This window comes from Nansenia antarctica (genome assembly GCF_963989245.1).
Source record: "Nansenia antarctica genome assembly, chromosome: 7".
Taxonomy (NCBI): Eukaryota; Metazoa; Chordata; class Actinopteri; order Argentiniformes; family Microstomatidae; genus Nansenia; species Nansenia antarctica.
Window position 1 is genome coordinate 49246107 of NC_137677.1, and position 25475 is coordinate 49271581.

General features: G+C 41.1%; 1 protein-coding gene across 1 annotated transcript; it reads left to right on the top strand.

Moving 5' to 3' along the window:
* Nucleotides 1-4447: 4447 nt before the first annotated feature.
* Nucleotides 4448-8033, top strand: zic5 (zic family member 5 (odd-paired homolog, Drosophila); the record flags this gene model as incomplete). Its single annotated transcript, XM_080536275.1, has 2 exons — nt 4448-5507; nt 7594-8033. The coding sequence occupies 2 exons, from the start codon at nt 4448-4450 to the stop codon at nt 8031-8033; spliced, it is 1500 nt and encodes a 499-aa protein (XP_080392401.1).
* Nucleotides 8034-25475: the final 17442 nt, after the last annotated feature.

Below are 25475 nucleotides of genomic sequence, written 5' to 3' on the forward strand. Positions count from 1 at the left end.
TATTCATTGACTCAATGGGCTCACACGTAGACCACTCATTTAGTAGGCCTACAAGGCAAGATAGCATTGCATTATTGGAACAAATGGAACAATTAGATGATGTGAAACAAACGATTGCAATACATCATACTAGTCTATTGCATTCGACTAAAAAGACAATTTGATCATTTGAAAACGGTCTTTCACATTTGCTTGTGTAACTTCCAATTGGAGAATATTTATTGTGGTCTACTATTTTCATGCAATGTCCCATACAGCAGTGTATGGGCTGTTACCCATGCAAGAGCGCGCGAACGCACGCACGTACGCAACCACACGCGCGCGCGCGCACACACACACACACACACACACACACACACACACACACACACACACACACACACACACACACACAAACTACGAGGCAGGCCTAATAAATATCCAAAGTGCATTTACCCTCATATGCTTATAGAGAGCTGCTTGGTTGCGGGACTTGTCTAGCCTATTTAGCAAAGATTCAGTTTGGCCTGCAGTACATGCTCTATACTCAGCCTATGGCTATTGCGTATTTAGGTTGCAATCAGTCTTTTTCCATATTATTATTTTAAATGTTTCGCTCGTGTATATAATGACAACAAACCATGAGTTTAGCAAAATATAAAATAATGACATATACACATAGTTTTCTGTAGCAGTAGCAGTAGCAGTAGGAGCAGTAGTGGTAGTAGTAATAGGTAGCATAGTAGAACAGTTGTATTATTACTATTGGAAGCAATGTTGTATTACATAATTAAATGTAATTACACTGTTGTAAATGTCGTAAATTTGACAATTAGTAGAACTTTATATTGTATTATAGCCATAAAGAAAACTTCTTAATTAATTACATTATTAATCATAAACAAAAGCCCAATAGTGACTTAATTGTATGTCCATACCGTCACAAATAAATGGAAAAGGGATACATAGTCTCTCATGGAAAGGATTTGGTCAACTCACAACGCAATAGTGAGTCTATCCATCGACAACGGAGCATATTGGAACTGTGCTTAAACTACAGCGGGCTACACAACAGCTGTTCATTCAAATGTTAACATTAAGTCAAAGGAAGTTTACTTACACTTTCATTGAACTCAAGTCCCACTAGTCCTCCTGTCCCAACACATCAAACTTTCTCTTGTCCTGCTCAGCTACCAAACACTAAGCGTTAACTAATGGGAAGGCGAGGGGGACGTATATAAACTTAGGAGATGCTGTCTCTCTCAGCCCAAAGCCAGGCAGCCTGAGCGTTCTGAGACATTCTTCCCAGACTCTATTTCTACCCGCACCGCAGGAAACGCAGGAGCTGATCCAAGTTCAAAGTCACGACTGCCGACCTCTGTAAGAAGTTCTTTATTTCTCCTGAAAACCACAAAACCCCCTTCGTTGTCACTTGATAGGAGAAAAAGAAATATAAATTAAAACTCAAACGGCCAGAGGCACATAGCTGTGACTTCTTATTTTCCCCTCTACCTTTGGTAAAAAGGGACTATACTGAAAATCCCCAAAGACCAGTATTTCAACAGGTTACAGAGAGCCAGAGATATCGGAGGAGGCATAACGCGGTAAAGGAGTTAAATATCAAATATATGGCCTACATTTGAATAAATCAACATATTTTAGGACTATTTCAGTGTAGGCAAGACGTCTAGGATGAAATATTACCCAATTCAAAATCATATAATTGTATGCATGACTTTAATATGGCTACAACAAAGCTTGTAAATAAAATCATTCCATGCCCTAATGGCGCAGCGCCTAATGTGGGCCAAGGGTGGAGGAAGTGGGGCGTATTTCACTACTCTATTATTTGACAGTATCAATATGTTGACGCATTGGAAGGTTACTTGTGTGGTTTCCGTGACCTTGTGTGTTTCATGGATGTTTGACCTATGACCCGTTAAGACCACATATGTTGCCCTCTTGACTTCTTTCGTAAAATAAACCTTTTTTTATAACAAAGCGCCTTTGTTTAAAAAAAATAAAAAATAAAAATAAAAGTTTAAAAGGACACAGCTTTAGTACATTTAAAGCTAATCACGACCAGGGAAATGACCTCACTCATTCTAAAACGTTCAGTTAGTAGATTTTCTTTTAATTAAAGCATTTGGATATCCTATCATAAGTCAATGGATCAGATTCTGTGAACAATGGTATGAAGATACATTTATTAATCCCTTGTTTTACCTACATTTCACATTGTGAATGGAATCTCAAGGGAGACCATGTCACTTGTTCATAGATGAACACAGGTTTCAGAGAGGGTAAATCTATACTAATTAAATAATAATTAGCCGATGTACACATAGTCACTAATTCATTTTCTCCCCAAAAAACAATAACAATGGATAGTTTAATGCTTATAGGTCTAATTTGAATTAGCCTATGCAAAGTAGAATTGGCCAAAATAGAAATGATCAAATGACAGGATGTCTTATGTTAAAGAACATAAAGTGAGGCCCTGGTTTTCCTTTAGTATGTCCAATGTTCTCAATGCATTGACATCCTCACAATTTTTTATGTTGCAACATGTCCATTGAATTACTTTTCTCATGCAAACTGATGGATTCCTGATAAAAACTAAAGAAGAGCGCAACTGTTGATTTTCAAGTCTAAGCAGCCGCAAAGGCACATTTATGCAAAGCTAATATATTGCATAATATTATTCATTGACGACACCAAAACATGTGACAACATTCAATATATTGCATTTATATTAAATAAATGTATCAGAACATGGTAACTGTACAATGACTGCTCTTACCCAAGCCAACGTGAATAAGCATGTATAGATTGATTTTCTTGGAGTGGGGTCTGTATAGTTTTAAACAAACCCTGTGCACGTTTCCACCTCCAAATACCAATAACATCCAGATATTTTGGGTCCAACTATCATAAATCGATTCCAGAGGTGTCTTTGAATTAAGACACATTAAATCGATGACAGATACGCGTCCTGCTGAGTTGAACAGGGCCCATACAAGTTGGGCGTGTACCGTTACCATAAAAGTTAACCCATACAGATTTACAAGTTTCCGATCACTTCAGTCATGTCTTAAGTCATAAATAGTGAACACAACTATTTCAAAAGGACCAATGGAACTATTCATGCAACTGCGTGCATGGACTATTGCGGGGATGACAAATCAAGTAATGTAAAGCCTAATATCACAATACATTGATAAGAGTATGATATTCTTCTGATGTCACTACGTTAGGCCTAATGATTGGGTGAAAGTTATTCATGAAATTAAACAACGGTGGCAGTTGTCATTTGCAACATTTTTGTCATGCAACATATTTGTAATCTCGGTAAATATGTGTACATTTAGAATGTCAGTTTGTTTCTCCAAACGTATACTGTATATTCAGAGAATATTAAATGCAAGCTTGTATTTCATACATAAGCTCAAATATATGGGTTCGCAGATATATTTAGCTAGAAGGATTATAGCTGTGTGTTGAATAACTTATAATTTAGTGAAGTTTCAGTAACTCAATAAATAATTTGGAAAAGTCACAGACGTCATAGTGTAGGCGTCTATATCACATGACAACTCCAATATTTGTAAGCTTTTCAAATGAAACATGTTTAGAAGGTCTAGATGTTCCAACTGAATACATGCATATACATAAATATTTAAATTGCATTACAAGTGCCACAAAGTTTCCCTATATGTTCTCTTAAATAATGTATAGCGAACTAATTAAAAAAGTTGTAGACATTGTCAGTCATGGGGTCTTCCAATGGATGTTTATAGTCGCGGAAACAAAGGGTATGCATTGTTGGAGGGGGGGGGGGGGGGGATGGTATGAAATGTATTTGTGTCTAAATATCGCTGATGCATAATTGATTGTTATTGTTAAATTGTAAATACAAATGAAGTTGTGGTGGTAAAAAAACAAATTAATTAAAAAAATAATAGTGAAAAGAGAGGTCACACTATACTACATGTCAGACTCCAAATATCAGATCATTGCAGTATTTCACTGTATATACGTCCTAAATGTCTGTCACCCACGTGCGCTTGCCCTAGTAAACAGTGAGCTGCACAAACAGAATTGCTGGTAACTTTGTGAGTACAACTTTTTGGAGTCAACAGCGATAAAGAGAGTGAGGGGGCGGAACCCCGCTGAGCCCCTGCGCTGAACGACAGCCAATCGCTTCGTTCTCTTAACTGCCAGTCACCGAAATCCGTCCAATACCCGCAGTGCCATTTCTAAACTGTATTCCCTACTGTGTCCTCCAACTGTTGTATGTTCTGCCAATCGCTTGAGGACAGAGTGGGAAAAGGAGCAAGCAGAGTTAGAGGCAGGACAAAAGAAGTTATATAGACCGCTATAATACATATATTGTAATGTTTTAGAAAGCGTGGTGAGGGGGAAAAAACAATAGCGGTGAGTGTGGATGGACTTGACAGTGTAAGTTATGGAGCCCCCTTTGAGCAAGAGGAATCCGGCGATAAGATTAGCGGATTTGGCAGCGACTCAAGCCCATCCTCATCAGAATATGACAGGCTTCCCGGGGCTAGGGGGGCATCATCCTCTCTCCCACCATGCCCACCTCCACCCTGGGGAGATGGGCAACGACCCCGGAGTGGCACTCACTCCATTCGGACCTGAGCACATGGCACAGACAAATGCTCTCAAACTTAGCCCATCATCTCAGCACATTCAGAGCCATCCCGAAGCCCAGACCGCGGCATCTTTCCCGTCCACCCAGACCCCAGTGGGTTTCCCCGTGGCTCACCCCCACTCAGGCTACTCGAGCAGCAGGGACTACATCCTCAGGAGAGAGCTCTCAGCCTCTGCTATGCATGCACTTGGCGACCAGCATAGTTCCGCCTCCTCCCCTCATCACCATGGCATGTTCATCTCCCCAACAGGTGCTTATGGGCACACGGAGAGTGGTGGCCATCCACTGTTCAGCGGACTCCACGACCAGGCGTCCCCAGGTGCCCACCACCACCACCAGCATGCCCTCAACGGGCAGATGCGCCTGGGTCTACCGGGGGACCTCTACGGCAGGCCGGAGCACTTCGGCCACAGGCCCGAGCACTACGGACCCTCTTCCATCCACAGCTACAACTCCATGAACCTCAATGTGAACATCGCTTCTGCTCCTCACGGAGCCGCGGGGGCGTTTTTGAGATACATGAGGCAGCCCATCAAGCAAGAGTTGATCTGCAAATGGATTGACCAGGAGCAAACTTCAACTTCCAAAAAACCCTGCTCCAAGACTTACAGCACCATGCACGAGCTGGTCAACCATGTCACGGTGGAGCACGTCGGGGGCCCGGAGCAGAGCAGCCACGTCTGCTTCTGGGAGGAATGTCCGCGCGAGGGGAAGGCTTTTAAGGCGAAGTACAAACTGATCAATCACATCCGAGTTCACACGGGAGAGAAACCGTTCCCTTGCCCTTTCCCCGGCTGTGGAAAAGTGTTCGCTCGTTCGGAGAACCTAAAGATCCACAAAAGGACACACACAGGTTAGTACGCGCAAGTTTTTTTTTTTTTTTTTTTTAACTGTTATCCAAAAATTCGAATTCGAAATACGGTGAGCGCTTTGAAGTGAATAAGAAAAGTTTCTTTTCGTTGGCATGCAGCATGCATGCATGTTCACGACTTACTGTTTTCGGTATAACTGCATGGTGAGTAATGCGTAATAGTTACCGAAATGTGTTTTATCAAATAGATAAGTCTAATGCAGTCATGCATGCCAGGGTATACACGAGTCACTGTAATTACTTTCTGAAAGATAAGTTATTCATTCATCGAGACGTGAAAGACGTGGGACGATTATGGTATATGGTTTGAAAAACGTGCTTACGTACTACCGAGTGAGTGTCCCGGGATAACACGCGTAATGTAGTAATCCGTTATCAGTCCATAGAGGATGTTTATGCATTTATAGCTCACGCAATAGCTATGTTGATTTATCGATTCATGTTGAACCATTGCTGTATATAGCTTGTGTACTGCATTCACAACCTGTACTTAACTAAGACTGAGTATAGGCGAGTGGAAGTATAACAATAGGTTATAAAAATAAAAAAAAGTATATTATAGCGTATTAGTTGGTATTATCTTATCGTTAGCACACTTTAAAAACGTACTAATTCAACACGGTCTCCAAGTCTTGGTTGGCCTCTAACGAGTTATGATACTCTCCATAAAGAATAACCACAGCGATGGCGTTAATGGAATTCAGACTGAACACTTCTAGAATGACGCAATACAGCGTGCACAGCCGCGCAAGTTTAAACGCGTGTAAACAGACCAACCTTTCACCTTATAATTCAACTGGGAACTGTGAGACGGAGCCTGTGTGTTATTGAGGGCTGGCCTGTTTTTGGACAGCAAAGAGCCTCCCTCAAGACCGAACTCAGGCGAAAAAACAGCGCGGCGATCACATCACGTCAGTGTCTTTGCCTGTCCTACGTGAGGACGGAAACAAGAACAGAGCCCTGTAAACACAAGACCCTTTAGTGATAGAAGGTCAGTCAAAGCACAGGGGAAACTTGTCTCAAAGTTACAGACCATTTGGAGGAGTTGTTCATGTTCAATAGCATACTGTGGTATGAGATTATATTGAACTATTGATTGATTGATTGAAAACTTTATTAGAAGATTTGCAGAAGTAGGTACATGAAAGTACATATTACATACAAGGTCAACTAACAGGATAAAAACCCAAGAAAGCCACTGGCTTATTTCAATTGGGGTCCTTGATTCTCAATTCATCGTTGCAACAACATACAAGCAACAACAATACTACACAGCCCATGCCAATGTGTATGAATACTTCTTTATGATGCCTATAGGCCGACATCACTGAACTCGTTTTCTAAATAGCTATAATAAAGCTCTGAAAAACATGAAAAGAAGCTCACAGAAAAAATATTTCATGCCTTAGGTTTACAACAGGGAAAAAACACAATGAAAAAGAGGCACCATTGTGGCCCCGAGTGTACATTTCCTCTGCGTGTTTCATGCGGTAGCCCACATGCCACCATATGACTTGTTACACGTGCGTCAGTCAAGAACATGCCTTGTACATGTGGGTGTGGAATGGTGTCGGGTATAGATGTATAATAAATAAGGTATGTCAGACAGGAAGCCCTTGCGGCAGAGTGGGCTGCCACACCAACCATTTATGGAGTAATTACACTGGAGCAGTGGATTCAATTATGGGCCCACTTCAAATGCAGGATGTGAACAACCATTATTGAATATTAGGAGAATGAATAATGCCTTGTTTATAAAGGCCAACGCAAAATTATTATCCATTCCTGTTTTTTATGGATTATTGAATGAATGAATGACTGACTGACTGACTGACTGACTGACTGAATGAATGAATGATACATTTAATGAGCCAGAACATATATGGCTACATGATGCTCCTAATTATGCTACCATGTTATTCTCATTAGATTTTGTGTGGGCCCAATATGTTGTTGTACATTATAAGTGATAATGTTATAACATAGGCCTGCTTCAGCTGTTTAGGAGTTAACATGATTATTTAACATGATGATACTCAATGTGTCTGCATGCGTTTATCTTTTTAAGGAGAGAAGCCTTTCAAGTGCGAGTTTGATGGCTGCGACAGAAAATTTGCCAACAGCAGCGACCGGAAGAAGCACTCTCACGTCCACACCAGTGACAAGCCTTACTACTGCAAAGTCCGAGGCTGTGATAAGTCCTACACGCACCCCAGCTCGCTGCGAAAGCACATGAAGGTCCACTGCAAGTCCCCCCCGCCCCCATCCGCCAACGCCTCGTACCATTCCTCCACGAACCCTCTCGGCTCCCCCATCTCGCCCACCCCCGAACCACACAGGAACCGGTCCTCAAACCTCTCGCCTCAGGTTACCAACCTCAATGAGTGGTATGTGTGCCAGGGGAGCGGGGGACCTAACCATCTCCACACCCCCTCAAGCGATGTGCCAACGTCGGACTCGGACGAGGATGACTCTTTCAGAAATTCAGACCCGAGGACAATGCTCTAATGTTTACAGAAAGAAAAGATTTCACTCCTCAATTGTGTCCTCACTGAAACAAGTGTTGTAGCCTCTGTGCATGGGGACTGTGCCGCCTGTAAGCATATCAATGATTTGACTAGGCCTATGGATCAAGAAATAGTGCCGCGGATGTCAGATGATGAACAACTGCCTTTATTATATGCCCTCTCTTTTTTCTTTATAAGAGCTGAATGTATTAACATCACAACATCTCTCAGCAACCAAATGCTACATTTATCTGGGATCAGTCACCAGTAGGCCTACCATTGAGATAGAAAAGATCAATGTCCACGTTCAAAGCCTTATTATTTGAAGATTAAGACCAAGATGATAATATTTTTGGGGTGAAAAGTAAATAAAACTTTCCATTATTGGGAATAACCCTTATCAAGGGTTACAAGCCAGTTACATGCATGAAGGCCTACACAGACATGCATAGTGTTGTCATAAGTGATTAATTGTGCTAAATTGTCCATAAGCTATATTGCAAACCCTTGAAATTGTACTTGTTTTATCCATCACTGTCCAACCACAGCAGAATACAGCAAACAGAAGCTGAGTTCTTCCTCTGCAAATTACATGAACCTATCAACACCTCCTAATGCTTAAACATTTGAATATGGAGGGAGTATATTCCACGTACTCTTCTGAATACTCTAGATGAGACAACCAATGTAAACATTAAATGACATTTAAATCAACTGAATACATAGTCAAACATGTTGCTCACACATAAAGTCAGCCAGAAAAAAAAGAGAAAAAAAGGCAAACATACAAGTGTCTTAATGGGTTCAAACTTAGGTCAAGATTTATACAATTACTATGTTTGGATGGAATTTTGTTATATTTAAGAACTATTTAAGACTATATTTTATGCAAAAATACACCAGTGTTACGCTCGTTAAAGAGTACGAATAAGTCCTTTGAGACCCTAAATGTGTACACAGACAGGCTTTGTCCTGGAGGATTTGTATATATATTGTATTGATGCTTGTGAATGTTGTTGTAGTCTTCATTACAAAAATTTTGTTTTGTACATTGTAATTTATTTGCTGGTATCAATGTTGTACTGGAATTACAGAGACACCAAAGAATAATAATATTAATTTTGGTGATGCATAGTACTGATGCTTTTTATCGTGTTCTGTAAAAGACAAATAATTATTTTTACTTGAATAGGCTGTGTAATGTGAAAAGTCCTTCTCTCGCATGCCCTTTGTAGTGATCTGTCTTTATCTTTGAGGTGCATGGTGCCGTTGGTTATGGTGGATAAAAAGTGATGATGAAACATTTTGTGCAGCCCTTGGTGTTCGTAATCAAATTTACAACAGAGAATTCGTGCTAAAGTTGAATAAAAACAACAGGACTTGTAAATAGTTAGCAAGTGTATCTCAGTTAGAGTAACTTTGTTTTTCGTATACCCTTTAATACCAGTGTCTGAGCGTATCCCCAAGGATACCGATATTATTTATTTATATTTATTTGTATCATGAGTGAATGCAAAAGCACTCGGTCTATATTGACAGTTACTTTGGTATAGCCTATAGACCAGAGGTTTGAAATAACCTCGTAACTTGTACAAACATGTCGTCAAAACACCTGCAGTCTTGTTATAATATGGCATCAAACAAGATATGCTAATCAACAATAAATATCAACATTCAAAGGGGTGCCCCTCATCTGACAAACAGATGAAATGCCAGTGGAGATTTTAATTCACAATTATTGACAGTTCAACAAAGTTTTCACTGTTATCTCACAAATAACAGCCCAAATAAGTGGCTGATATAAACCTATCACTAGCCTAATGGGGAAACGTATAGCCCCCTAATGGCGTTGCCTCTGAAAGGCGGGACAGCACAAAGCAGCCGACGCATGAATCATTCATGGGAAAAATAAGAGATAAAAGATATCTGACAATAAGCAGGACCTTGTATAGAGTATATAAAACAAGTCCCCCCTCTTATTTCCTCCATTAAAACGCACAATCTCACTTTCAAAGTGTTCCCTGTGTCCAGTCTATAGAATTAAAATTGACCAACGCGAGTTGTGCGCCACTTCAAAGGACGCTACTTCTGAGCGGAAGGCTGGCCGCTTTGACAATCTTCATGGTGCGTTAGGATTTCTATGGCAATTGGGTAGCGAGACGCTCACATTTGAATATGTCTGGTAGAAAACCACTAACTGCCACTAAATGGACTATCATCAAAGCGCACAGAGCACCTTCTCCCGAAAAGCTTCATGTGTCGCCACAAATGCATTGTTAACAGAGAACTGGAATACAGGGACACAAAACAATCTTGTTGTTTTGCCTGAGTATGCATGGTCTTAGATGAGGAGCAAATCATCTATGTATGTGCACATGCACAGGTGAACATACTCGCCAACATGTTAACACATATGTAGTTTAGAGTTTTGCATGCTTTCGGCACCAAGCCATGCACGTTCATAAGTGTAAGAAGCCTATCCCAGGAGGAGATTGCATCCTTGCGAGCCTCTTGTTTCTAAAACCCCAAGCTGCAAAAGGCAAAGGGTGCGCATCCCTCAACAAAAACAGCAGTCGAAGAAAAGTTCAAAGCCAGACTAAGTTAAACCAGACTGATGCTTTCACGATTGCAATGGCAATGAGCAACCACAGAGCTGACTGCATCCCAAATAAACTTGAGGTTACTTTATTAAGACGCAGTTACATTAGCCTAAAGTTGTATGCGTTTGCTATAAGTAATGTTCACTTGGCTATACCTCACATCTTTCTATTCCCTCTGTCTGTCCCTACGTTTGTCAAGTTTTATTGAAGTTCTATTTTATTCAAGTAAGTTGTCAAGTTTTATTGAAAAAAAAACAGCCTTTTGTCCACAAACCCTTACAGGAATACTCCTGTATTTATTTAAAACAAGTGCTCTGTGAATGTTGCAAAATAAACACGATGAAAAATAACCAAAGAGATAGTTCCCTCGGCGTGAAAAGGGGGGGACTTCATAAAAGGAGTGAAGCAGTCACCGTTGAATGAGAAACGCTTTGAAGTAGAACTTATTATCTGAGGAATACTTCTTGGTTGTCCCAACGACGCCGCTGAATGGGAAAGGCGCTCCTTTGTCAGCGATTTGTTCTCCTTTAGTGGGATGCCCGTGGAAATCACTTACATGGGCCACCTTAACATGCTGCCTGCGAATCAGTAACCGGCCGAGTCAGACATGCAGACGCCACTTCTGGGAGGACAAAGCAAAAGTCGCGGTGAAAACGGCGCTCGTTCTCTCCCATTTCGCCCTTTATAAGAAGGGCTGAATGATAATCTCTCAGACGACCGTAGAAACAAAACAAATGCCGTCTTGTCAGATTTTACAAGAATTACCCATCTCTCTGAACTTCAGCACAATGTACATAAATAAAATGGTTTGTGGGGTGATCATTTGGCTACAAAAGTGATCGTTTTTGTTGTAGCTTATATTTGACCCATTGCACCTGCGCCTCTGATAAAAATGGAAACATCAAGCGCCTCATAAATTAGAACTCAAATAGAGAAATGACGGCCTAATTCTTGACAAAACATCAGTATAAAAATGGGGTGTTAACTCTCTCATTACAATACTTCTGGTAAAATTGGTGACCATAAGAGGTATAGGCCTGCCAAAAATAGTGCCCAAGGTCCACAAACAGCAGAATAGCAACACCTTGTGACAGCTTTGCTTTGACTTCAATGATTTTCTCCCAAATAGCAGATATTCCCCACTTCATGTGTCTGATAACACAGAGAGCTAGTGAAAACCAGTAGTGAAATAATGAAGCTATTACATTACGGGTTGAGACACGTCAAAGTTTAGCCGAGTAAAAGTAAATAAACAGAAAGAAAGAAACCACCTGAAAAACTGAAGTGGACTGAGCTGAGAGGGCTCTCCTTTTCTTTTCTTCTCCTGAATCAACTTTTTAAGCTGGTGTTAATTAAAGTGCTTGTAAGGGAGCAATATCTCGGCCTGGCCATCTCTGCCAATGAAAAGTAGCATATAGATGATTATGATATATATCCAAAGGCTTTACCCCAAAGGGTTAATAGATATTCAATAACACAATTATTGCAATTCTTATTTCAGACTCATTTGAAAATACTTTAGGCATTGAACAATGGTAATTATGGTAAGAATAATATTTAAGCCTATGGAATTATTCAAAATGGAATGTATATTACCTTACAAATATCAATAATCAGCTGTAAGCTTATTATTTTCATATTTCGTTTGAGATAATATCAATATAGCACCCACAGAACACTTGTAGAGTTCTAAAATAGCCTGCAGGGCTTATTAGAATACCGTCCGGCTATAATGCAGTTTAATGGGGGAATATTCACTTGTATTATCATTTACTATTGAATTTATGTTTCTTTATTTTATTTTATTTGTTTATACATGAATTGCACACATTAGGCCTCCTTAAGTTTTGTCATGTTCCAATTACTTTTCTGAACCTGGTTCCCATTTGTCACCTGCACTTGATCAGACGCCCAGCATTGCAAGCTCTTATATGGCAACTTGTCTTATGATGGAAACATATGTAGATATTGCAATCCACCACAGTTTCTTGCTTTCCAACATCTGATATAATGATCCAGTTTCTCCCTCCTCAGCGTGCTGTGGAGGCAAGACCGAGAGAACTGGGCACATACTCCTTATCCAGGCATTTTGCCAAAATCTTCCAAGCACCCTACCTGGCTACTATCTTAAGTTTCATGAATAAGTGAGAAAACAGTCGAATCCAGTTGCAGTTCTACATGCTACTTCACCCGCTCGGCTCCCACCTTCTAAAACCCAAGATTATACCGGGGCAGCACATTCATCAAGACAGCGGACAGAAGACATGTTTCTCTGCTCAGCGCACAGTGAGTACGCAGCACAACGGCCTGTCTGGAACGAAATGTACAAGCTGAACAGCGAGTTTTAGACTGAACGACTCAAAACTTTCCGTCCCAATCGAGGGGGGACACGTAGGAAATGAGACGGGCTGAGATGCATTTCGATTTGACTCAGAGATATGGAAGTTGAGAAAGTTTGAGAAACGTGTTGTCCAGTTAGATTAGGGGCCGGGTGAGTGAAAGGAGAACTCTCCCTCTACTCGACCCTTACTCGGGCAGCTGTGGGTTCACCTATTACCCCCGATGTCTTTCCGAGAGGAGAGCTGGAGTTAAACATCCGACAATGGGCTCGCCGGGGGGCCACTCGCCTGACCTATACCCGATTTTAATAGTTTCATAGGAACTTCATTAAATCAATTACGTTGAGAGCACATCATAATTTATTTGTAATTAGCTGTGAAAAGCTTGATTTTTGTTGCACGTTACAGAAGAAAACCCAGCGGGAATGATCGTGTCATACAAGTACTTTTGTTTATGTGACTTTGTCTGTGCTCCACCAAAACGTAGAACATCTTCATCTCAATCGAAGCAATTCAAGTAGTCTGAAGGTAATTCTGGCAACACGTTTTTTTTCGCGGTGCCTGCTTCACTACAAAATAGTCAACTTGTTATTTATTTGCCAAGTCCCGACATAAAAAGTAAGTTTGTGAGAATCATTCAAACTAAAAGGCCAGCGGAATGCAGCTGGACACACCTATTTAGAAAGTGTTATTATCAAACGTATAGCCTATGTCGAAGTTTAAAACGTAATAGTTCAATCCATATATAATTCATTAAATATAATTATCCATATATGATCATATAATCATAGAACATATTAGCTAAGAGATTCAATCAATAGGACATAATTATAGGCCTACTGAAACAACTTAAATTATTGACTAAAAAGCTTCATAATCAACTATGACGTTGACCTGTATTCAATTGATTCGCCGAATGCGCCTAAAAATAATATTTCAATTGTGTCACTTATTTGTTGTTCATATTCCTCCAAATAAAGGAAATTAAATAATTGTGTGATCGATGTGTGATGAATCAGTCTGGGAGTATTAGCAGCTGAAAATTAAAAGATATTCTGTTGTGAATCAAAAATACAGTAGGCTAAATAATAATATATGAAATAGGTTATAGTGTTTGCAGACAAATATTACTGCAACAGCCCCAGACTATCAAAAAAAAAAATTTGGCTACAATGTTTGTTTGTACGAATTCAGCAATATTTCAAGATGTTGGTCAGATAGGCAAACAGATATTGCCCAAAGAAATGTGTAAAACTAAGCTTGATCTCTGTCAATCTTGTTTTCGTTTTTTACACTATAATACACTTTCTCAAAGAGGACACCTCACACAAACTCACCCCACAATGGCAGAGAGAATGCCTTACAACTATGCAAAACTGTGTATGAATTATTTCGTTTTTATTTTGTAAAGGCCTTACAGTAATATTTAATTTCCCCTAACATTCTGATTCTCTTTCTACTCTTTGTTACATGGGCTTTATGGGCTTAAAAGACAATTTTGTACCATTGCTCTTCCATGTTATTATGTTAGCCTATAGCGACTTCACATCCATCCACCAAACTCTAACATAGCAGATGCATCACTCTGATCCTGCCTGTCTCCATCCCAGAGAAGCTGACATAATATCTGGCCACTCAGTAACATCTGTGGGGGTAGAGACTTGGTGCAGGTCCAAAGCCCCATCCCTAGGACTGGGAGCCACTCCAAGGCAGTAGGTGATGAGAGCAAGGTCGTCCACGGACAACCACATGAGCCAAGCCCTGCTACCTGGCCCTTATACAGTCCACCGACCAGAAGGTAGGAACTAAAGCGCAGAGCAGCGTAAGTACACTGCCTCACTGGTCTCTCCTTAGGTGTAACAGGGGCATCCTAAAAGCCGCTAAATGCAGGATGTAGGGTTATACGTGTTTGGAAACTATGTTCGCCAGGTGGTAGGAGGTGTGGAACTGCGCCGTGGCTGCGTTGTAACCCCTCGAGGAAAGGGAACATTTAGGAAACAGTTTGTTTCTCGGTTACTGTTACCATGTTGAACTTGGCCAATGCTTAGCTTGAACTAAACTTGCAGATAGGTTCTATTCCCCTGAGAACAATCTAAACATTCAATCTCTCAAGGTCTAGGCCAGGCTGAAGCTAAAGACGAAGTACATCCAGGTTGTAGTAGGATCCTGTTGAGATTTTGGCACAGATATAACATCATCAGTCACATTAATACATTTAGGGCCGGTTTCACAGACAAGGCTTAAGCCTAGTCCTGGACTAAATCACACTTTCAATGTAAAATCTCCATTGAAGATGCTTTTTAGTCCAGGATTAGGCTCAAGCCTTGTCTGTGAAACTGGCCCATACTGTTTGGGCACTCCTTTATGCCATTGAGGTTTGATATATCCAAACTGAAAACCCAAATACTAGTGATAAAAGTAAGCTAATCAAACAAAACATATCAAAGAAACCTTGTTCTGAACCTATGCTGTTTTCTTCTAAAACCAATCTGATATAGTAGGAGCGCTCTTTTTTTTTTAAAAATTGCTGAAAACTGAAAAAATGCTTTGGTGCAGAAGTTATCTTTGATCATAAGGCCAGTGTCCTGTAAAAAGACCGACCTTACTACAAAATCAAAACCTAAATTGATTTCGTAACCTTTAAAGTGATCACTTTCACCATCGCCATCCCCTGCTGGCCAATTTTCAGTCTATCTTTTTTCTTTCTTCCCCAAATCTGTCTTAATGACACGCCTTGTGATGAGTCAAAACGTTTCAACAACACCTCTCCGATACACCATATCTCCCTGCCCTCATTCCCCATCCCTTTTTTTACACTACCACCCATTCTGTTGTGGGCATAGATTTGGATCTCTACTAGATTTGTGTGGAACTATCATGGATGCAACATCAGAGGCCAGGCCTAGAATGCATCGCCTCTCATTGCAGAAAAGGTCAACATTCAGAGTGGAAGAAATCATTCTCTCACAGCTGGAGAGAAGGAGAGAAGGAGAGAAGGAGAGCAGGCCTGTACCTGACCAAACAGGCAGAGGGAAATAAAAAAAAAACAGAGAACGAGGGACACAATCTATAGGTAGAGAGAGATAGACTGATAGAAAAAGGGAGTAGTGCAACCAGAGAGAGAGAGAAAGAGAGAGAGAGAGAAGAGAGAGAGAGAGAGAGAGAGAGAGAGAGAGAGAGAGAGAGAGAGAGAAAGAGAGAGAAAGAGAGAGAGAGAGGCTACAGACTACAAACAAAAATGGAAGTGACGACAATACAGCAGACTTAGACTGAGAGAGTCAATTAAGAGTAAGTCATGTGATGTGTTCTGTTCACACTCTGTCCATGAGCAGGGTGTTGGTGGTGATGAGGTGTGTGTGTGTGTATGTTTGTGTGTGTGTGTGTGTGTGTGTGTGTGTGTGTGTGTCTGTGTCTATGTCTATGTCTATGTCTATGTCTATGTCTATGTGTCTGTGTATGGCGCGGGGCGGGGGGTGGTCTGACTGACTCCACATTGTGGAGCTCCTCTGTAGGCCATTGTGGCTAAGTTTGAAAAGTGTGGTCCCTAAATAAGTCAAGCCCCCTTGTCTTCAATGGAGCTCTAATCCAGGGGTGATAAGCCCATAAGCCAGCGGTGAAGAGTCCCCAGTGAGAAGGGCCACACTGCGTTTCTGGCCATGCAGAGTGAAGACCTCCCTCTGGGTCCATGGATGGATCTGAAACATCACAGGCAACACTCACTTTCTCTCCAACTGACCTGGGATAGGCAATAATAGATATGGCATTGGATAGGCTAAAAGAGATATGGTGTCTCGGCGTCTCCAACTGACCTGGGATAAGTTGAAAGGGAAATGGTTTAGGCTTTTGGGGGAGTGTTACAGAAGTCTGCTTGGTGTAAAGGTCCTTAGAGATGAATGACTAACATAATTGTGTCTTGTGTTACTGATGTTATGGACTAAGAAGTCAACAAGTGCTTAACTATGGTTTATAGGTCTCTCAGAAAGCCAATCTTGCTTATTTGATGATTGCAATTGACCAAGCTTTGGTAAACATGGCCCAAGCGTTAAAGATGGGTTTAAATGTCATGGTGCATTAAAAAATGTGAATAGATTACTGTACACAAGGTTCTTCCTAGATCACCTGATTGGATTGATATTTGATAAGGAATCTATAAAAGTCCTCCGCATTTCTGGTCCTCAAACATCCTGATGATGGTATCCCATGTTTAAGAATGCATTCTGTCTGTCTCCATCTCTCTAACCCTCCAATTGGCCACCAACCCCCACTGCCTCTCTAAAGCCTCTCTCCATCTCCTTCTCCATCTTTCTCAATGTCAGTCTCTTGGCTTGAACCATAACTTACTTGTTTAGTGGGGCATTTGAGAATCCATCACATTTTCACATTTAACATTTAACATTTGAGTCACCCGGCAGGTGCCCTCATCCAGAGCAAGTATGGCTTAGCAATACATACAAGCCCAGAAGTCCCATCTCCTAAAGATATTATGTTCAAACAATCTATAACAAATGACGAGATTTGAAGTAGTTCACCATTTTGGGGTCTAGACCTTCTTGACATATGATGAAACTAATAATTGCCCTAATGTTGTATGTCTGGCAGTCCCTTAGGACACTTAGTACTGGACTGTCCCAATCAGAAGACTAATTGTATAATTAGGCCAACCCCGTTGGGGACGGGCACCTTTTAGCCCTTTCCTGACACTTGCGATGGTAAATGACAGCATATCTCACAAAACTATTACAGCAGATCCATCTTGGTGACACTGTATCTAAGACGACAGAAGACATCCTCCACCAGGCTGACTGATGATGACAACTATGGAAAAAGAGTCTGAACGAATAGTGTTCGTTTTTGTTAGAGATAGGGTAGAGCACTAAAGAGTATCTCACAGACAGAAATAATGGAAACAGGGCTCTTAATGTTCATCAGCTGGACATGAAACGGGTGTGAGAGGGGGGTCATTATAGTGAGTAAATGATGGTCACCCTACTGTCACCTACTGTCACCCAGAATAAAAGACTACCTGTGCCTCTGTTTCATATACTGCACATCAAATAGTACACTGTTATTAATTAAATGGATGAGGTGCATGCATTTGCAGCATTGGGCATTGGGCACAGGCCTTAGAACGCATTGGCCTACTCAGGACTGTAAATTGGTCCTGAGGCTGCGGTGGTGCCCCTCGGGAGATTAGCCAATTCCTTTATTTCACTACATTCCTTTCAAACATTCAAATAAACGAACGCCCCCCACCCCTTTCCTTTTCGGCATCACCGTGCGCATCATTATCGTTGTCAAAACTTGCGCACTGAACGTGAACTCACAGTGAAGGGACTGCGGCAGGCGCTCGGGGGGGCGGGATTGAAGGTGTAAGTGCAGGCGGTTGGCTGGTCGTGGTGGGGTTACGGCACTTCTCCATCCAGGAGGGCCCTGCAGGGACCCTCATTACGCCGGCTTCTTGAGCAGTGAGCTGTAAGGAGAGGAGGGGAGGAGAGAGGCGGCGACTCCACACCTGAGGAACTCCCGCGTTACCACCTGTCACAGCTCGGAGGGAAAACAGTCAAGATGATAATAATAATACGGATAATAAGAATTATAATCAACTGTTTACGGAAACGTCAATTTAGCGGATGGTGACACAGTCTGGAAGTGAGGCAAACGTCAGTAGCATTTAAGTTTACAGCTATTAAGACAAAAGTTGTGGCAGTATTTTGACTGCTTAATTTATTTGGATATCATTTGGATGAATGATCCACATGAAGGACTCACAGAACGTGCAGCCAAAACAAACTCAATAAACTCGTTTAGAACATTTTCACAAGGGCGAATCATAGGCTACCTATCATGACCTCTGAAAAGTTGACAGCTCTCATTTGATTATATGAACAAGGCTATAGGCATGTACATCTGAGGTCATTGGGCAATTGAAACTATGTCGCACACCTTTGATTGGCGCCTTTGGACTTAATTATTAGAAGGCCCTATAGGTCTAATTTTCACTTCAGGTTCGCCAATAATATGACCTCATGTGTGTAACATAATGTGCCCTGTGTTCATGCTCGATTCGGTTTTACATGGGGTGATATTGTTCCAACATTTTATGATGCATGGAAACTAATGTGAACTGATGAAGTTTCCTCCAAACTTCGCCGCTGCATACTGTGCCCGGGATTCAAAGGGCAAGTGGTGCTTCATTAACCGTATCCCCGTTTACTTTAGTTCCCCCCGGAGTCTTAGAGCGAGGTGCTCAATAGCGAGGGGATTAATGCCAATTACGTGTCATTTCTGAATACCTATACACAACAGGCCCTATGGATGTTTGTTAACCGTAGCCTGTTTGGATAAGCAACGGTCGTTCTGTTACTCTCTCCCAGTGTATTTGTTTCGAATCAATACTGAATCATATTGAATTACTAATCACCGTCGCTACTTTTAAGCACTTACCTGCAACGAAATAATTGTACATGCATGTGAATTGTCAAGCGAATTCGCGTCAATTGAATTTTGATGTAACCTTTTGATCATTTCAAATCAATATTTGGGTGGATGTCTTGATCAGTATAGCCTATAATAAAAGTTGAGAGCTTTTTTGTGAAACTTGTAGATTAACTTCAAATAAGCACATTATATTGCCAATTAGCCTACCGTAATTCGACATGATCATTTTCTGTCTGACTTTCCAAAACACACATCAGACAACTCAAATCAAATGTTTTGAAAAATGTACATTTTCCAGTAGCCTGTATTGAAAAAAGGTGGACTGTCCTTGCTTATCTTCGATTCGATCTAACAGATGTTTCACCTGAACTATAACGGACAATAATCAGGACCACACATTTCGTTTTGCAATTAAACGAATTCTAACGGAAAATTCATAGCTGGTTTATTATAAAATAATAATGGTGTATTTGTGTAGCATAATTACAACTCTAAATGTATGTAGGCTAATTACAATTGTAAACATAATCGGTTTCACGTTGATGTACAAACAGTGAATTATGCTTAATTGAAACATTGCCGTAATCGCATACAACTTTGAATAAATTATATTTGGTGTCACTTTAAGATAAACTTTCAACAAAAGGTATTTTGGTGGATTTTGTGATTTTCAATTGCAGGCGAAGTCTTAATATGGTAGTAGTACACATATGCCCCCGAGGGATTTATAAACTCTAATACACAAAGTCAAAACGTGTGAAACTTAATTGTTTTGGAAGACCATTGTTTCATAAATATTGCTATGGTGTATAGCAGCCTATCGAAAACAGTACAGCCCCAAAAAAACTTTGATTGACGAACATTCTTGCAAACTTTTGAATCAGAGCTCTTTCGACCTTAAGTCCCTCCTGGTATAAGAGACATTGGGCATTGACTCCCCCTTTCACAAAGCCACTTGTCAGGAACTTGAAGAAGAAAAGGGACAAAATAATAAGTGAGTTCTGGGTTCTCGTGTTTAATTGGATTACCAAAGATGATGTCATATAATAGGCTAGTGCTATTCCTGAAGCATGACTATAGGCTATAGGTAAATAAACACACAGGCGAATCAGACATATTAAGGACGCAATGTTGTCCGTTGCCTATTATCAGTCAGTTTACCTCCAGGCGGCAACGACTAATACGTTTGTGAACTTGTGAATTACATTATAGTCTGGGTATAAGAGATAAATGAAGAGACTATAGCCTATATCAGGTCCCACAAATACAGGTGGCTGCTAGCCGACTTATATCTGATTATGCCATGAGTGTGGTGGAGTCAAGGCTATGAAGCATAGGCCTACAAGTCACAACACCCAGAGAGACAGACAGACAGACAGACAGACAGACAGACAGACAGACAGACAGACAGGGCACGACATTGAAAACATGCGCAACGATGACAACGATCAAGAATTAGACATGCTATTATAATGCATTTAATTCCTGAGTGTGTATCCCCAGTATGTCAGTTTGAAAGACGGTTAATACGGATCAGCACCTACAAAAACACGACAGAGAGTGGAAATGAACTAGAACCGGGAACATGGGTAGCACGGTGAACCGGGAACATGGGTAGCACGGTGAACCGGGAACATGGGTAGCACGGTGAACCGGGAACATGGGTAGCACGGTGAACCGGGAACATGGGCACGGTGAACCGGGAACATGGGCACGGTGAACCGGGAACATGGGTAGCACGGTGAACCGGGAACATGGGGGTAGCACGGTGAACCGGGAACATGGGTAGCTGCACGGTGAACGGCCGGGGCTGTCTGTGTTCACGCAGCGGCAGCAATAACAAGGTGCGCGCAGCTGAGCGTGCAGGTGCCCATGCCGAGCGCCCGGGTTCCACCTGTTCTTAAAGCGCGTGCACTGATGAGGAGGACCCTGTGTCAGAGGGATGTGGAGAGAGAGAGAGAGAGAGAGGGAGAGAGAGTGTGTGTGTGTGAGAGAGAGAGAGAGAGAGAGAGAGAGAGAGTGTGTGTGTGAGAGAGAGTGAGAGAGTGTGTGTGTGTGTGTGTGTGTGAGAGAGAGAGAGAGAGAGAGAGAGAGAGAGAGAGAGAGAGTGTGTGTGTGTGTGAGAGAGTGAGAGAGTGTGTGTGTGTGAGAGAGTGTGTGTGTGTGTGTGTGTGAGAGAGAGAGATAGAGAGAGAGTGTGTGTGTGTGTGTGTGTGTGTGTGTGAGAGAGAGATAGAGAGAGAGAGTGTGTGTGTGAGAGAGAGAGAGAGAGAGAGAGAGAGAGAGAGAGTGTTGGACAAGTGTGTATAGTCTATAAGGTCTAAGACTAGGTGAGGCCAATCAGACACAGACGAACGGAGGAACAGACAGACAGACAGACAGACAGACAGACAGGCAGACAGACATACATACAGATACCATTCGCCTGTCAGGCGTACTTTGGCCTACTTGAAGGGGATATTGACTGATGCCCCCCCAAGGAAGTACTTGTACAAATGGAGCGCTGGCTTTTAACCTGGTGTTTTAAGAGACGTAATGCGCCTTATCAATCAACGTGATGCCTCTCGCATGAAGGACACGGGGGTGATTAGGCTCACCTCTCCTCTGGTGGCAGTACTAACGTGCTCAGGGAGCTAATGGGTTATATAAATGTATATTACTGAATGAATGAATGAATGAATGAATGAATGAATGAATGAATGAACAAACCAACAAATGAATACATATAGGCCTATACAAAGATGTTCAATCAATACATAAAACAATGCTTTGCCGTATGCTGCATAATTATCAGTGGAATTAGTTGGCAATCAATTAACATCACCGACAGTCAGGGGTGAGATTGATAGGAGACATGTTCCGCTGTCCCCATCCTCTGCATGCAGCAGCCTTTTCACATGCTGTCTAGAATTCGTGAGCTTAGAATGATAAGGTTCTATCTCCGTTTAGGGCAGTTCAGAGATATTGAGCGTCAAAGTTTTTACATTCCATTATGTTCTGTGAGATGGAACCTTTGTATTTTATGAATTACTAACTCAAAAATGTCAACATTTTAAAAAATAACATCACACAGGCATTAATAAAGACCTAATGGATCAGATTATGTAAAAAACTACATTTTGACAAAAATTGAGATAGAACCTTATAATTCTAACGTCACGAATGGTCATACACTTTCTACTCTCTGGATGCGACCATCTCTTTGCTGTAGTTAACGTACGCTAACAGCAACTCAGAAGGTCCTGCCGCATGGCCACCCTGCCTGTCCCGTCTTGGACAGCCTCTGGACGCACAGGTCTTGTGCGCATGCGCCACCCTCGCATCGTCTCTGATGAGAGGAAAACACGCCAAACTGACCTTCTCTGTGTCTATCGGAAACGGAAACTTCGCATTGGAAAGTTAGAACGGTTTGAAGTAATTTATGGACAAAATATGCAATCCTGCAATCGTCCCAACAAGCTTGTCACTCACCCCCGTGAAAAAGGTCTGTTGAATGACCATAGCCTATCATCAGCGATCCAGGCAATAACAATAAGTTCAACGCATCAACTATGAGAATTAGACTTTAGATTTTAAAATGCCTTAAACTATTTAGACAAGAGCTAACCCTATATACGCTTAAAATATGCGTATCAATCAATTACATAATTCATGCTATCAATAGGGTAAGACTAATTAATTAATGAGGACCGACCTACAACAAATTGTGAGCATTGAATTCAGTTATCAGGTTCCGGGAAAAAAAGAAACATAAAAAAACATATGGAATGAATGAAATGAATAGCTAAACGAACACAACCGAAATACTTTGACAGGTGAATTTTAACAGATGATTAATGGTAGAAAGATTGAGGAAGTAGCATCACCAAAACAAACGCTCTCCACTCCACAAGTTATTGAGCGTCTCTTGAAAGAGTCCCATGCACATCTGACAAGCAATACAACTGCGGCTACACCGAGCCTCGCCCTCGACATATGAAAATGAAAAGTTGGAAGGACTTTGTCACACTGTAACGACGAGTCTCATTACCATGCCCCCGAAACCCTTCCTTGGTTTACTAGCCTCCTAGCAACAGCAGACAAAGCAGCCGGGGTTTTAGTGGGCTCCGTCGGGGCCGGGTCAGCCTTTGATCTCGCCCCGTTAAGGAGAGGGGAGTCAGGGGGAGTCAAAGGCTCAGAGCACCCGGGGGCCAGTCCAGACCATGAACTTCACAAGTCGCACTCCGTTGAGAGGGAAGTATAGGCCTAGACCTATTCTGACAACATACAGCTATCCAGTGACAAGGAGGCCTGTACACGCCTCAATATACACATTCTGCATAGGCTGCAGAATAGGTGTCAGGTGGCAACACAGGCCCAGGCAAGGCCTCATACGCCACAATAAATAAGATCACCGGTAACACTTTTTTGGGTTTGTTATTATTCGGATAATTCCAGTATTATTTTGTTCATGTATATCTAGATGTTTTCGGACGAACGAGATTGGATATAGAGGTTCAGTCGGATTCGGTCACATTTGGAACATTGTGTTAACATATAACAGTAATCCGAATGATTGAGCCGCTCTTTCTGTGTCTGTCTGCACTGACCGACATGTATTTTACTCAGACAATAGGCCCTCCCAAATGAGGTTAGTGATGGTCCACATGTGTCAAATCACTCAGTGTGACTGCTGAAAATATAGGCCTGCACCGTATTTCATATACTTGATAGTCTATGATTGCCAGCTATTAGACTTTGCATATACTTAGCATTAGCCTACCAATATTTCCTGGAAATCTGAGTGCAAAATGGCAATCGCATAATAAAAACGGATCAATATTTTGTTTTATAAACAAGACATATTAAGGTAAAATAAATAGGCATATGTTCTTTTTAAATTGTGTCACTTTCAGATACTAAAATTATTATCAGGAATAATGATTTAATTGGACATCATTATAAACAAATGTATATGGGGTTTTCCGAACGGATTGGCTTTTAGAAAACAACAATTAAACACTAGCCTAATTTCCGTTTTCTGTTTCTGTTTAATTCATAACAATAAACTAGCGATTATCCATTTCCTATATTGTCTCACATGGACCGATTGAAAAGAATGGAAATGAGTTAAGAACATGTCTTTCAGCTGTGACTTGTCTTCACGCCTACACCCATCTCACCGCAGGTCGTTGAGAGAATATTATACAACGCCTTTCATCAACTCCTATATTCTACAAAAGCCAAATCTTCTTTATACAAAAATTATCATCAGCCTTTAATTAGGCCTAAATAAAGTGTAACGATACTTGATATCTAATGTTATGAAAACGTTCTTATGTCGTTTTTGCATTGACTGTTAAATTGAAATAGGCTATTTTTCGCATCATAAAATCTTTACAAAACCATTATAGTACCTACAAAAATGTAATAAAATCCAGTTACTAAATTAGTCTATTTCTATGAAAATTAGAGGGACTTAAATGTCATAATTTAGAGGGATCTCTCATGAGAATCTGTCAATTATCTCAAAGGATAAGTTTCCCTTTACGATCAGGACAACAATTAGGCTGTCAAAGTCTAAAGTAGCATACAATATGACACTCACGTTTATGAGAGCGGATCTTAAATCGCATTGAATGCGACCTTCTATCATCAACTCATAATCATCACGCTTTAACTGCTTCCAACTCACTTTTCTTTTAATAACAATTCATTTTCAAACTGTGTCTTAACTCCAAGACATCACCCCAAACCTTAACGAGTCGTTTTATTGCTTGGGAATAATCTTTTGTGGAGATTAGTTTGTCACATATTGTCATTAGCACACTATTAAAACAATGAAGTCATTATTTGGGCATCCCCGGGCGGGACATTAAGCGAATAAAACCATTTTTGCCACACGGGTCCCATTGAGATTAATGGAAAAATATGTAAAACATTTCGTTTTAATTTTCCTCTGACAGTGTTTTGCATACATGCATTTCCCCCGCCTGTGTTGTACCTCATAATTTATGAAAGCAATCTCGACCGACACATAACGGGGCTATGAAAATAGTGCTTCCAGCCTAATTGATTCCCGTCAAT